Below are 15,242 nucleotides of genomic sequence, written 5' to 3' on the forward strand. Positions count from 1 at the left end.
GGACGCCGCTTTCTACCTGCTCATCCGGTTTATTAGCATGGGCTCCACAGAGTGCCCAGAGAGGATTTCCATGTCTGTCTCTTGACCTCTTTTGGTTGTAGAAGTGAATGCGCCTGTGTTTACATGTGTATTTTTATTGTTCTGTATTTAATGCATCTTACCGGTGTAATTCTCTCCAGGTACTGCTCTGCACACAGTAAAGGCGTGAGCTTTGGACCTGCTCCCATGGAGCTAATTGCACCTTAATTATCCTTTTTTCACCACGGACAGGGGTCCTATTTTCGGTCCTAGTTGCAAAATTACCCGCACACTTTGTAAACATGAAGCCTTTGGTGAATGTATTTGGTGAAAAAAGAAGCATTTTAAGACCCATTCATATTATTTATCACTTTATTACAAATGGGCAAGGAACACGCTTGTTTGAACCGCTTCCCCTACATTTTCAGATGATGTTGGACTCCTGTTGGCCCCTCACACCCACCATGTCAACTTCGCTTTTTCAGGATGGATTGTCCTTTCCTTAAATATTTGTTTGAAATGTGTTTTCCTTGAACATTCAGCTGGTGTCTGTTGACAATAATCTTTGTGTTTTCGTGTCCTACAACTTCAGCTGCAAAGTGTCACGTTTCAGTGTGGAATGAACAACAGCACGTGGATAAACTGCAGCTTCTCCATGGATTCCTGTTCCAGGGCTCCAACTTTTCTGTTTCTGATTTCTGTTTTTTTTTTGCATCGCAAAGAATGGATGAGGGGGAAAAAAAAACAGTGCTGTTTTATTATTATTTTCAGAAAAATCTGTGTTTTGTGTGCACGGCATGAATGTTTGATGTTTGAGCTGCTGCTCCCTGTTTAGGCAAGTTTAAAAATGCTTTGACCGTAGGTGGGGGGACGTGGGGGTCAAACGCCAGGCCTCCATCAGAGCAGTCAGTATGGTTTTCCATGTCGCTTGTTTTCCAGCACAGCAGGATGCTTGGTCTCACATCCGTCCTTCATCCTCTTCCTCGATTCTCTCTGTCCATCACATCTGGCCCCTTTTATCTTTTTTTTTGGTGTTGTGAGTTCAGCGCAAGTCGCTCTCGTAAAGAGAACAGATATCAAATGTGACAAGCCACATTGTGTTATATTAAAGGTGCTTGAAGGAGCTCGGCCCGGCGGTGAGTCTTTGACCAGGGTCCCGAAATAGGTTCACTTTTCTCACGAAGGCGTCGGTTACTCAGCAAACCCACATCTCTAACGGGAGAAGCAAATCCAACACAGACATCAATGCCGGATGCACTTATTCTGTAGTTCTGACATCCTTCACTATGCATTGAGGCTCACCATTTAAAACTAAATCAATTTATGCCATTGCACTGTAATTCTGTTACAGCATGGAGGACATGTTTAGTGAAGGCCCTGCTGATTCATAATAAGTGCAATGGCATAGTGTCTGCTGCTGTTCAGGATAACATATATTACAATGGATGCTAATATTATGTCATAAATATGAGCAACTGATGTAACGGCACTATAAATTAATTAGAAAAGGAGTACAGCAATATTGACTGGTGACAAGTTCTGGGATATGATACAGGTATGGAAACGAGAAGGACATGTATGGTGATAGCATGTGGCAGTAGTCTGTACAGCCCTAAAACACTGCAGCCATCATTCACTTTGAGATGTGGGTGTTCTGGGGGAGGGGGGGGAACTGGGAATACGTAACCAGTAAGTGACAGCACTAAACTGGCCTGTAGCCAAAATGAATTGGGGGGGGGGGGGGTCCGCCTTGGAATATGTATACTTTGCCGACCAGGGGGTCTGACTAGGGGTGGGGGGGGACCCACAATAGATTTTGTCAACTTGGGGGGGGGTTCTTCCTTGGTAGATTTTGCCGCCTGTAAGAGGCAGCAAATTTCCAGAGGGGTTCAAGCTAACTATGTTCCTGATCTTGGGCAAACAGGTTTTGATTTTACTTCAAATCCGTAATTTTACTATGTAGCCAGGTATTACAACAGTAAATGTGCATCCAATAGTGAAGGCACGTCCAATAGTGAAGGCACGTCCAACAGTAAAGGCACGTCCAACAGTAAAAGCGCGTCCAACAGTAAAAGCGCGTCCAACAGTGAAGGTGTGTCCAACAGTAAAAGCGCGTCCAACAGTAAAACCGCGTCCAACAGTGAAGGCACGTCCAACAGTAAAAGCGCGTCCAACAGTGAAGGTGTGTCCAACAGTAAAAGCGCGTCCAACAGTAAAACCGCGTCCAACAGTGAAGGCACGTCCAACAGTAAAAGCGCGTCCAACGGTGAAGGTGTGTCCAACAGTAAAAGCGCGTCCAACAGTAAAACCGCGTCCAACAGTGAAGGCACGTCCAACAGTAAAAGCGCGTCCAACAGTAAAACATCCAACAGTAAAACCGCGTCCAACAGTGAAGGCGCGTACAACAGTAAAGGCGCGTCCAACAGAAAAGGCATGCTTCTGTTTCTTAATGGCGAAGGCATGTTTCTGTAACCTAACGGTTCCATCCCTGTGCTGATGAGTGTGGTGATTATTCTCTACAACAGTATCCTCCAGGTGTGCAAAGAAGGTGAAGTACGGCTGTCATTTCTGCATCCTATTAATTGTCTGCGTTGCTTTTGATGCACAGGGGTTCAGTTTGCTTACATGATGATTCTGTCTGCAGGGGAACCAGACCCATGCTAAGAGACTGAACAGTCCTACATGCATTTCCCATTTAGAATAGTACATCACCTTTTAGGGGGCCTGGGGGGGCATTCAATTACTCTGTGTATGAGTGTGTTTATGAGTATATGCATACAAGACGTGACTGGAGACAGAGCAAAGGTGTGCGTGGATTATTGCAAGCTGCAGGAAGAGGTGGCACTCGGACGTGGCATTCATTCAGTGTGATCGCTGACCGTGCCCCAGCACGGAACACAGACATCACATTAATGATGCGACTGGCATGTGCACATATGCATTATACATGAACTGGACCCGGAAGGACTTTGAGCAAAGGAGTCGCTTTGGTCTATGGCAGAGGCTCAGTGTTTCCTGGAAATTTGGGCTGACAAAAAACAGCTGGATGTCTAACACAAAAACTCAGCCATGTGGTAAAATACAGGACTATATTCATACATGCAGCATGATTAAATGAAAATCGCTGCATTGTATACTTGATTAATCTGTAAGGCCGTTGCGTCATCGCTTCCAAAATAACTCCAAATAAGCCACAAAAGGACATTAACCATGAACTCCATTATGCTGTGTCATAGCACTTTTCTTCCTATGCAAAACGTCACACGGTGATGACAAAAGTGTCACCCAGATCGTTAAGCGCAATGTGAGCGGTGACCAGCGGGGGAGTGCAGTAGGGGGATAGTCATGCTCAGGCAACTGGGCCAAGTGAGGGCACACCCTGAGTGGGGCTGCACTTCTGCCCGCCCCCTGCCCCAATCATACCAGCCAGTCTGATGTCTGATGCCACAACCCCTTGGGCATGCCTTGCTATACCAGCCCCCACCACAACCTGCACTATTGGCAATCCGGCGATGGATCCCCGTATTTGGTGCAGCCCATGCACCGCGGGAGCATGCTCTGATTATCCCGAGTCAACCTCGGACCTAGCACCTGGCCTACAGCTGTGGTTTATGGGGCAGAGCTGTGATAACCAAGCACTATTTGAACATTTATTAAGTTCAGCAAACCGCTAATTAATGTAGTGCAGTGTGGCCTGCGGTATGTTTGAGCCACTGTACCATGAATAGACAGATTTCCATCTCACACCTGGTCCTCAAAATCAGACTATTTATAGTAATTAATGAAAAAGTCACTTATCAGCACTTATCTAGTCACTGGCAACTTTATTTACAAAGCACTTTTCAAACAACATCTTGACCAAAGTGCTGTAGAACACAGAAACCATATAAACATATTTGAATTGAAAGGCAAGAAAGTTGTAAAAGTAAGAAAAAGGAATAACAATATAATGCGGTCAGAAGACCTAAGTGACCTTGCTGGGAAGTATACATGAAAGAAATATAAGGTGGTGATGATCCATTCAAGGACAGAAAAATGAACAGTAACATCAACTGACGGAAATAGGTTTGCCTTTTTCTCATGGATCTTTTTCAAACGAATCAGATTCCAGCTGATTACTGGAAAGGTATCCTGTTAAATTTAATGTGTGTGGCTGGAGCCACAGAGATTCAAATTTTCTTCCTGTTAGAGGTACTATGAGGATCAAATATCCCCAATTTGATAATGCTCTCTTCACTGCACTTACAGTCAGATCCTTAACTAACAAAACTATCCCTGAAGCTGCTTTTTTATCCTGTGAATCTTTTGAAATCGGGCAGTTATTCATAAATCTCCTTTACCCCCATAGCTGAAGCTCATCATCACTGTACTTCAATTCAATTCAGTTTTATTTGTGTAGCGCACTTTCACAACATTTCCCTGCCCAAAGCATCGTGGAGTTAATCCTTCTGCTGCAGCTGGTCGTGTATTACTAGGTAAATCTGACAGTTTGACAGCACATAGAACCTAAGTAATGCCTTTTTAATGGACCCTGGAGGCATGAATGTACGCCGAATCAGTTTGCAGCAGCTGTCACTCAGCTGTCACTCAGCTGTCACTCACATGCTCTTGCTGTGTCACAGCAATGGCCGCTTCACGTCTGGTTTGTTCCTCCTTCTCATCTTGTGTTTTGTACAGAAAATTCTGCAGCTGTTGATGCTGTAAAGCTGTAAATTCCTGTGCTGATAAGGACACACTGAGACACCATGTTTTCTGTCTGCATCATATTGTCCCTAAAAGTCTCTGTACATTTTAAATGTTATCTTCTGGTTATTAGCAGCTTGCTTTAGGAAGTTATCTTGAGTTTTGTTTACCTACTAGGCAATTGCCCAGTTAAAATGGATAAGATTGTGTTGAGGGTGTGGTCAGGTGTTCTCATACTGATTCCATCCGCCTGCTTACATTCTCCACCCTATCTATGTCTGTTGCTGTTTTCATTGTCGACACCTGCCCCTAGATCTGCAGTTTTTCCGCTTGTGTCATCTGATTAATACTTCAATAACAGCCTGTATTATTTTTCTCTCTTTACAAAGACAGGGTATTTTCAGCTGCCAGGTGTTTCTGATTAGTGTTTTTTGCTTGAATACTCTGGGGATGGATGTTAAAAGGTTGAAAAATAATAATTCACGGCAAACAATATTTTAGACACTTTCATTAAAATGCCTAGGAGCACTTGGTTCTTGGACAGATTATCAAAATCTTTTCTCTTGTTACCCCTCTAATTTTCACACAGCCCTGTGAAGTACTCTGGGTTTATACCAAACTAAGAGACTTTTTGAAACCTTATTGTAATTTGACATCACATTGTTTAAAACAAATGTAGATTTTCATATTACTTTTAACATCACGTTTCACATTTAATTAATTTGCTTGAATAGTATCCTACAGCACAAATATTAAGTATTACCAGATGAAATAGCTTCGATGTAGTTACCTGCTTTTTCTCTGTAGCTTGTCGTCTAGCTAACCACTATATTAAAACAGTAGCTTGCCTTTAGCTTAGCTACTTTTAAACATAAGTAGCTTGTAGCTTGAAAAGCTACAGTTTAAAAGTAGCTTCCCCAACACTGTACATAACTATAGGATCCCTTTAGCGTCGAGCTATACATTAGTATACAATCCCATTAGCATCAAGCTAATACTGTTCATTTCTTGGTTACAGAAGCTAGCAGCAGAGTGTCAGAGTGCTGGCTACACTGGAACCCTGATCCCCTACAAATGTGACCTGTCTAACGAGGAGGAGATTCTCTCCATGTTCTCTGCCATCAAGACTCTGCACCAGGGTGTGGATGTGTGCATCAACAACGCCGGCCTGGCCCGAGCAGAGCCCCTGCTGAGTGGCAGGACCAGCGGCTGGAGGAACATGATTGATGTAAGTGCCCCCCGCTGCCCCATACCCCCACCTCCTCATGCGGCATCTTTTCAGACTGACCTTCTGAGGTGTCCACGTTAGCCAGTTGACAAACCGAACATCTTTTTAGCAGAAGCCTTGAATGTTCTGCAATTGAGGCAGAAAGATAAGAGAAATTACAGCAAAAGGCAATTTATCTTCAGCCTGCTGGAACCAGTATCTGATCCCAAACGGCCACATGAGAGAGGTGGGTGGTGCTGGTGTAATGGCTGCCTTCTGGGTGGAAGGTCCCTGTGTGTGTGTGTGTGTGTGGGGGGGGGGGGGGGGCGTTGGCTGGTCTTGCTGGGTTTTTCCTGTGTAGTATGTTGAATGGAAGCCAACCACATCCTTCAGGTAGCTAATTAAGCTACTCGTATTATTAGATTCCCAGGCCTGTTGGCAACACAGCCTTTAGTGTTTTAGCTGTATTCAGTGAAGGCGGGTGTGAAAGAGGGCTTTAGTGTTTTAGCTGTATTCAGTGAAGGCGAGTGTGAAAGAGGGCTTTAGGGTTTTAGCTCTATTCAGTGAAGGCGGGTGTGAAAGAGGGCTTTAGGGTTTTAGCTGTATTCAGTGAAGGCGGGTGTGAAAGAGGGCTTTAGGGTTTTAGCTCTATTACGTGAGGGCGGGTGTGAAAGAGGACTGGGGTTTTAGCTGTATTCAGTGAAGGCGGGTATGAAAGAGGGCTTTAGGGTTTTAGCTCTATTCAGTGAAGGCGGGTGTGAAAGAGGGCTTTAGGGTTTTAGCTCTATTCAGTGAAGGCGGGTGTGAAAGAGGGCTTTAGGGTTTTAGCTCTATTCAGTGAAGGCGGGTATGAAAGAGGGCTTTAGGGTTTTAGCTCTATTCAGTGAAGGCGGGTGAGAAAGACTGCTTTCCTCCAGCTATTCAGGTTTCCTATCCAGGTCACTAGACCTGCATGATAGGTGAGGAGATGTCTGTAAATTTTGTGAATGTGTACTTATGGGTGTGTGCCTGTTGTCCCTTACAGGACTATCTCTCATACACCGGTGCATTCTGGAATAGACTCTGGATCACAGCAGTGCTGACTGGATAAGAGACTCCTGTGCTGACAACATGCTCAGAGATTTCAGTACTTAAAGTGCTGTGCAGATGTAGGTCTTTTGAAGGTGTTATTACTTTACTTTATAGGCAGAATAGATATAGGTTGTGTCTGTGGAGACCGCAAGTTTGTATGTTGCTGCCCTAGATCATTTCATCCAAAGGATCTTTTTCTTGGAGTCCACCGCAGGAATCAGCTACTTCATTGATGGGGAAACACTGCCGCGTTCTGACATTGTCAGTTTGGCTAGGTCTGATTTGTTGTGTAGGCGATTGACTAAAAACTACTTAACTCCATCCATCCATCTATTTTCACGTGCAGGGTCCTGGTGGTCCGGAGCCTATCCTGGAAGCTACAGGTGACAGGGAATAACCCAGGACAGGGCAACAATGCATTGCAGGGCACATACACCTTTCACTCACACAATCACACCTATGGACAATTTGGCAACTCCAGTTTACCTTAGCATGTTTTTGGACTGTGGGGAGGAACTTCAGAACCCAGAGGAAACCCCATGACGACATGGAGAGAGCATGCAAACTCCACACTGACCACTGTGCCTCCCTAATAGTGATATAAAACATAAACATTTTGAGAGGTGTACTTTAACTCAAGTAAAATCTACAACAGTTGGACAGAAAAATATGTCCAAGCATGTATAATGTTTGTCTTAAAAATGTAGTTTTTCCAAATACAAATAAATTTACTATTCTTCCATTTCCATTTTTTATTTGTTTAATTTTTTTTAGTTATTTCTTTTTCTGAACCTAGGGGCATTCACTCCCTACTAGAATAGGATCACTTTCCAAAAACAAGCAGCTTTTTTTGTGTTCGTACTCCGACGTGGTGTCCCTGGAGGAGAATACGGCAGTGTGGGGTTACTGACGGCCAGGCCCTGTCCTTGGGGACCGGCCCTCGGCTCGGTGGGGGGGGGTTACTGACGGCCAGGCCCTGTCTTTGGGGACCGGCCCTTGTGGGGTTACTGACGACCAGGCCCTGTCTTTGGGGAGCGGCCCTTGTGGGTTTACTGACGACCAGGCCCTGTCTTTGGGGAGCGGCCCTTGTGGGGTTACTGACGACCAGGCCCTGTCTTTGGGGACCGGCCCTCGGCTTGGTGAGGGGTTACTGACGACCAGGCCCTGTCTTTGGGGACCGGCCCCCATGGGGTTACTGACGGCCAGGCCCTGTCTTTGGGGACCGGCCCTTGTGGGGTTACTGACGACCAGGCCCTGTCTTTGGGGACCGGCCCTCGGCTTGGTGAGGGGTTACTGACGGCCAGGCCCTGTCTTTGGGGACCGGCCCTCGGCTTGGTGAGGGGTTACTGACGACCAGGCCCTGTCTTTGGGGACCGGCCCCCGTGGGGTTACTGACGGCCAGGCCCTGTCTTTGGGGACCGGCCCTTGTGGGGTTACTGACGACCAGGCCCTGTCTTTGGGGACCGGCCCTCGGCTTGGTGAGGGGTTACTGATGACCAGGCCCTGTCTTTGGGGACCGGCCCTCGGCTTGGTGAGGGGTTACTGACGACCAGGCCCTGTCTTTGGGGACCGGCCCCCGTGGGGTTACTGATGGCCAGGCCCTGTCTTTGGGGACCGGCCCTTGTGGGGTTACTGACGACCAGGCCCTGTCTTTGGGGACCGGCCCCCGTGGGGTTACTGACGGCCAGGCCCTGTCTTTGGGGACCGGCCCCCGTGGGGTTACTGACGGCCAGGCCCTGTCTTTGGGGACCGGCCCTCGGCTTGGTGGGGTGATCGCTCGCAGGAAGCTTCCCCATTGGCTGCGAGTAGAGGCTCGGCCCCAGACAAAAGGCAGCTTGTGGGAGCCCCTTGCCTTTTCATACTGCCTGGGTGACTCTTTAGGCCTGTGCTATTCAGGTTAGCGAAAAGCGCGTTGTTTTCTGTGGCCGTCCAGCTATCGCCATGGCGCCCGAGATAAATGCGTCCTGAGTATTTTTAGCGCTGAGGTTTCCATACTGACCCTCTTCCTCTTCCTGTGAAGTGCTGCTATAGCTCGCACTTGCGCCCCTGTGACACTCTTCTACTCTGGTTCTGTGTCTTTATCGCTGGGCATCTAATCATACGTACGCCTAACCTGCTTTGAGCCACACTTCATGTTTGTCATTTAATGAGACTTCCTTTGTTTAAACCTTATTCGTTTAATTCTTTTAACATTAGCAAACAGTATTTCCGCTCATATACATATTGGCCTCTCAAAAGCCAAATATAAAATCCATATTTCTTAACAGGAAATCTAAATTATAAGTTAATAGGCAGCATTTATTATTATTTTTGTGATTTAGTCAAGCAACGTCAAGATCATGGTGTGTTTTTTTTAGCCTTTATTGTTCACAACATTGACATCATACTGACATTACTGGATCGATGGACTTTATGTGTTAGAAGTGACTGTTTCTCGTTATGGTGACTGAAATACTAACGTCTTTGATGTCCATTGGATGCTTCGGAAAGCTCGCTGTGTTTAGATATTCACTCCTTGTTTCCCCCTGCCCCCAGTCAAGGCCAGTCTCCGTGGCGACGGTGACGGCCCTGGGGATGCAGGGCAGACGGCTGTACGCACGTGAAGGTTCACCGTGGGTGTGAGGGGGGGGGTCACATCAGGGAGAAGATGAAGCTTAATGAAGCAGCCTGAGCCTTGACTTTGATTGATGAAAGTTGCATCTTTTAATCTCTTTCTGTTCATTGTTGTAAGGCTGCGGATTTTTTATATGATCGGTGAACCACAGAGTGGATAAAATACATAAAACTGCTGGGCTGAAGAGACGTGAAGAATACTTGAGCTTTTGATAGCTATGTACATTTTACCAAAAGCAGTCTCTTGGTTACGGAGGAATGATTTGAGTTGGAGGTTGCGGTCTTCTGGCATGAATGTAACTTTCAAAGCCTGGGGTGAGAGTGAGAATTCTTCTGTGTAGCTCTGCTAAACCTGAACATCTCAGCCTGCGTGTTTATTCAGAAATCAGTGAAATGCTGTAGGACTGCAGGGAGATGATTTCTTAATACATCAAATTGTCTGTGTTGTTTGCCCACTTATCCTTGTAGAGTCATAGTCATCCAGAGCCTATCCCAGCAAGCATTGTGGTCAAGGCAGGGCACACCTCAACTGTGATGTTGTTACATATATGTCATTATATGTAAGACCATAAGAAGATATTCACAGAAAGCAAACGTGACATTTCAGGAAAAAAGCAGTTTAACGATCACCTCATTCCTACCCTGTCCATTATCGCTACATTAGCTACATTGACATTGAGCCTAATAATCCATTAATAATTGGAATGAAGTTTGATCTGAATGAAATTGTCTTATGTAAACACCTCAATAAGGATAAATTACCCCAAACCAATTGAATTTTCACTTCATTTCTATTTCGGTTGAAAGGAGTGGTGTAGACTTCTGATAATCATTTAGATATAAAAATATTAGTAATTTAAATGCTCAGTCTGATTGCCCTCTGTGTTTGGTACTTTCTGAGCATGTTACTTGCATACAGTAATGACGTCTTGAGTTGAAGCAACATAGCAGGTATTTGGGAAATGTAAGTGGACATATGGGAGTGTTGCATCATTCTGAGGTTTGCCCTGCAGCCCACATGGCTAAATTATTTTAGGACAATGTTGTCCCACCAGTCCTTGCTACACACTAGAGATGAAATGGCATGAAAATTTAATGTCATGATTATAGTGACGGAAATTATCATGGTTATCAGTATTATCTCGGTATGTTAAAATTCGCTGAAAATGTTCAAAAAGTAATGATACACAAATTGAAATACTTTCACCAAGCTTTATATTGAAAATCGTAAATAAAATTAGCTTCACTGCAGTTTTTGTTCAAATCATATCGAACGTGCATTAACATTAAAGCCTGTGGAGCGGAGTCACTGCCTTCCGCCACGTTTTCACTGACACCAAACAATCCCACACTGCACACTGCACACTGCACACTGCGCACGAGCTCCTGCCACTGGGAGACTGTCGCCAACTTTGGTTGATGCTGGATGGTATTTAACGTGAGTTTTTCAAAGCGCGGTAATTATAATTTTGAGTTTGTGTGCTCCCCAGGTGAATGTGCTCGCCCTCTCCATATGCACGCGTCAGGCGTACCAGTCGATGAAAGAGAGACACGTGGATGATGGCCACATCATCAACATCAACAGGTACTGTGTCTGTGCCGTCGACCCATATATGGTCACCTGTGCGGCTTGACTTTCCTCTTTATCTTTCATTTGCAGGTCTGTTTGTTTTGGCTGTTCCTAGTAGGTACAGTTTATAGCACACACAACCAGACTGGGAGTATATTGGAGTATCTGTTATTTTCAGTAAACTCTCTAAACAGGCGGAAGTAGAGGCTTGGCAGAGCATCACCAAAGAAGATACTGAGCACCTGGTGATGTCTATGAATTGCAGACTTCAAGTAGTCCTAGCAAGTCTGGAATTTGCACATTAATCACGTCTGAATTGTTTGATTTAAAGTTTTAAACTGGGGAACAGAGGGGGACAAATGTGTCTTTGTCCAAAACATTTTGGAGGGCACTGTAGGTTCTTTTCTAAGATCCTTTTCCGCAAACTGACACGTTGACATTTTGATGTCATAACTGTGAATTTTTAGCTTATTAGGAATCATGAGTACAGTTATCCGCAGATCCTTCCCTTCATGTTATGATTCTGGAGGACCTGCTGATGATATGGAAGTTCACCTGCAACCGTCTCTGTCTGTGCCTGCAGCATGGGGGGCCACAAGATGGTGCCCAGCGCTGACGAGCACTTCTACTGTGCCACCAAGTACGCAGTGACCGCGCTGACCGAGGGACTCCGGCAGGAGCTGCGGGAGGCCGGCACCCACATCCGGACCACGGTGAGGCCACCAGGCAGACCTGCTCTCGCCACCATGCCCACATCGTCACCACCAACTGACCCAGCCTAAAAACACACCGCGGGGCAACGTCACCTGTCACCTCCGTGATGATCCCGGTGCCGTGAGCCATCGATCCCGGACTCTGTATAACACCTTCCCTGATATTCCCCAGTGCATTTCCCCGGGAATAGTGGAGACGGAGTTCGCCTTCCGGCACCATGACAGTGACCCTGAGAAGGCCGCAGCCACCTATGAGAGCATCAAGGTGAGGGGGCAGGGATGGAGCCCAGGGAGACTGGGGGGGTCATCAAACGGGGCTGACATTACTGTGGCTGTGACGCTCCATCAGCTTAGCACGCTTGCTTCCGCAGTGCCTGAAAGCAGAGGACATAGCGAATGCGGTCACGTACGTGCTGAGCACACCCTCCCATGTGCAGGTAAGTCAGGCGTTGGAATCTGTCAATCTGATGGGGGGGGGGGGGCGCCGGCATTACAGCGGTTTGCTGAGTAGGTGACATACTGTTCCCTGTTACTGTTTTTGGATCCTTAAATCTAACTGCAGATATTTATCTTCTAAAGTTTACTTTATCTTTTAGTATAAAATAATTTTGTATTCACTATATTAGTCATTTGTTTTGTATTTTTTGTGCATGATGTGCAATTTTCTGTTATACATTGCGAGAGCAAATAAGATTCATTAAAATAGAATTTCAAGTCCTGACACCTGAGATTTTAATAGCTGAGAATAACTGAAGTTCTACTTGGCCAAGCAACATAAATCCAATGAAAGAACAACCAGCAATTTGCTGTAAAATGATGCTTGTTATGAGGATGAATCTTATGACAAAACAGGGAAAGCTTGTCTTCTGTTTCCTTCTGTCGTCCAGATTGGAGATCTGCAGATGAGACCAGTGGAGCAGGTGTCATAGCAACGAGGAAGAAGCTGGGGAGGCAGGCCGAGCCCCACCGCCGTACAGGCTGCACAGCGCCACCTGCTGGGGGGGAGTGGGAGTACTGATTTAAACTGGACTGGGAGGATCAGCTTTTTAGATTGGAGAAAAAAAAATATTCTCTAATGATGTGTTATTCAGCACTTTTATTGACTGGGAAAATGGAGACTGTTTTGCTGCTGAATTTCATGGTTTAATACACTCATTGTTACAGTGGGAAAGTTGCACGTGTTTTTTTTTTTTAGGTCATATCACCCATCTATAAAAATTAAATATTGCTGTTCATGGGAGTTATTATTTTTTTAAGTACTACAACTTTGATTTTATACACAGGCATAGATATGATTCATGCCATGAACACAGGTTATTGGTCTATTGAAATACATGTTTTAATAGCGTCCCTGTCCACTCCCTGAAATATAACGTGACATGCTCTTGACTGCCCCCTACTTGTTACACACGTATCGGTGACCAACATGTCAGAAGTGAGGAAAGATGAGTATAATGCTTCATTTTAGTATATAGCATTTCCCTCACTCCTTAAAATTACCCATGTAGCGAAAGCTTTGCTTCTGGATTTTTTTAGGAAAAAAAAACCCATCTTATTTAGGCAGAAGTGAGCATGAGCGTGGTTGTAAGTATGTGCCGTAACTTTACTCTCAGTAAAACTTTTATTGCTATGCTGTTTCCAGGGGGATCTATGAGCAGCATTGTTCCATCACTTTGATTCTCCTCGAACATCTCAGGGTTCTGAGGGTAATTTATGTCTGAACCTGGAAATTTGGCATATGCATTCAAATATGAGAACGTGTGGTTTGATAGACCGTGAGTGGAGACCCGGTAGGGCTGCAGGTTGTCCTCAGGCTGGGGTTACGTCCTGGACGGGCTGCCAGCAAAGTTTAACCAAATACATGGTTTTTGAAATGCTTTTTAAAAAAATGCAGACATGGCAAATCTTAGTAAATACATTACTCATAAGTTAAGATATGTCATAAAATGTATTTTAAAATATAACACTATCATTTTCATTAAGTTTTCTTAAGGTCGGACCTGCATTGCAGCGGGTTTGGCAGTACAGACGTGATGCATCGGGGTATAGGTGGCACCAGCAAGATGTTGTCAGGGCAACGGCAGCCACAAATGACATCCTGGGAAAACAGGAGGCACTGGGGATTAGAGATTGTTTTTAAAGAGCACAGCTCTTAGTTCAGTTTTAATGTCTCTTTTACAACATAAAAGCTCTCAGAGGTATCATTTATCATTATATTTTAGATGTCAGATATAACCAAACATATTACAACAGCAGGAAGCTAAATGAATTGAAGTTGCCCCAAAAATCAGAAATATGACTTATATATGTAACATACATCAAATGTTACTGTGGAAATGTATGTAAATTGTGTGTGGTTTTTTGAAGGACAATATAAAAGTTTTTGTGCTAGTATCATTTGAGAGCTTTCAAAGCTCCATAATGCATCTGCAGTTTAGTATGAGTGTTAAGGTACCAGGCAGAGCCCACATGAAGCTTGAGGTGGTGTGAGCCTTCACAGTTATTCGGCCAATCCTCTGGCACCATCACAGTTATTCAGCCAATCCTCTGGGACCATGACAATTATTCAGCCAATCCTCTGGGACCATGACAATTATTCAGCCAATCCTCTGCCACATCACAGTTATTCGGCCGATCCTCTGGCACCATCACAGTTATTCAGCCAATCCTCTGGCACCATGACAATTATTCAGCCAATCCTCTCATATGCAACTAGAGAGAGTTGCACTCCCAGAAAACATAATGTGCCCCAGTCAAAGTTTATAGGACTTCATGTTTCAGACACACCATAGGGGCAATGGGTGGGCGACATCCTTCCTTGATGTGCCCCGCGGTGCCAAACCCCCCTTCATGCTTCTTCACTGTACAGCCCAGGTGTCCTCTTTCCTCTTAACCCAAAGCCTCTTGCTGCTTGTTTTGTTTGGACTTAATGCCGCATTGCTAATGACCCCTGACTCCCATCTTTGCTTGACGAAGCAACAACCCAGCTAACAGAACTTGAGCTAACGCTACGTGAAAGTTCTCCAAAAGCCAAAGAGAATGTTCTTTCTGTAACGTTAAATGAATGTTATTTCCATTTTTATATTTTAACTAAGGTTCTGTCAGTGTTAACACAATAACATAATTGCCTGAACATCCTTTTAATGTAATGCTGAAAAATATTGTTTTATAAAATTGCTACATGGGTATGCTGCAAACACACCATCCAGCCTTCAACCCGCAACTTTTGAGGTATGACATGGTAGTGATACCAGCTGCTCCACCTGCCTTTGTGTCTTTTTACATGATTAGTCTTAGTTATAGTAGTAACCATAGTAGTGGAATAACATTCAGAGGACATCAGGAGACTCAACACTGCGAACGTTTC

General features: G+C 44.9%; 1 protein-coding gene across 2 annotated transcripts in view; it reads left to right on the forward strand.

Moving 5' to 3' along the window:
- Positions 1 to 13,259, forward strand: part of dhrs11a (dehydrogenase/reductase 11a) — a 28,680-nt gene extending 15,421 nt beyond the window's left edge. For both annotated transcript variants that reach the window (XM_023832978.2, XM_023832979.2), the window contains exons 2-7: positions 5,720 to 5,929; positions 11,083 to 11,177; positions 11,746 to 11,875; positions 12,048 to 12,140; positions 12,247 to 12,312; positions 12,763 to 13,259. In XM_023832978.2, the coding sequence (XP_023688746.2) occupies positions 5,720 to 5,929; positions 11,083 to 11,177; positions 11,746 to 11,875; positions 12,048 to 12,140; positions 12,247 to 12,312; positions 12,763 to 12,804 (636 nt within the window). In that variant the 3' untranslated portion in view covers positions 12,805 to 13,259. The remainder of the gene's footprint in view (positions 1 to 5,719; positions 5,930 to 11,082; positions 11,178 to 11,745; positions 11,876 to 12,047; positions 12,141 to 12,246; positions 12,313 to 12,762) is intronic.
- The last annotated feature ends 1,983 nt before the right edge of the window (positions 13,260 to 15,242 follow it).

This window comes from Paramormyrops kingsleyae, chromosome 6, assembly GCF_048594095.1.
Source record: "Paramormyrops kingsleyae isolate MSU_618 chromosome 6, PKINGS_0.4, whole genome shotgun sequence".
Taxonomy (NCBI): Eukaryota; Metazoa; Chordata; class Actinopteri; order Osteoglossiformes; family Mormyridae; genus Paramormyrops; species Paramormyrops kingsleyae.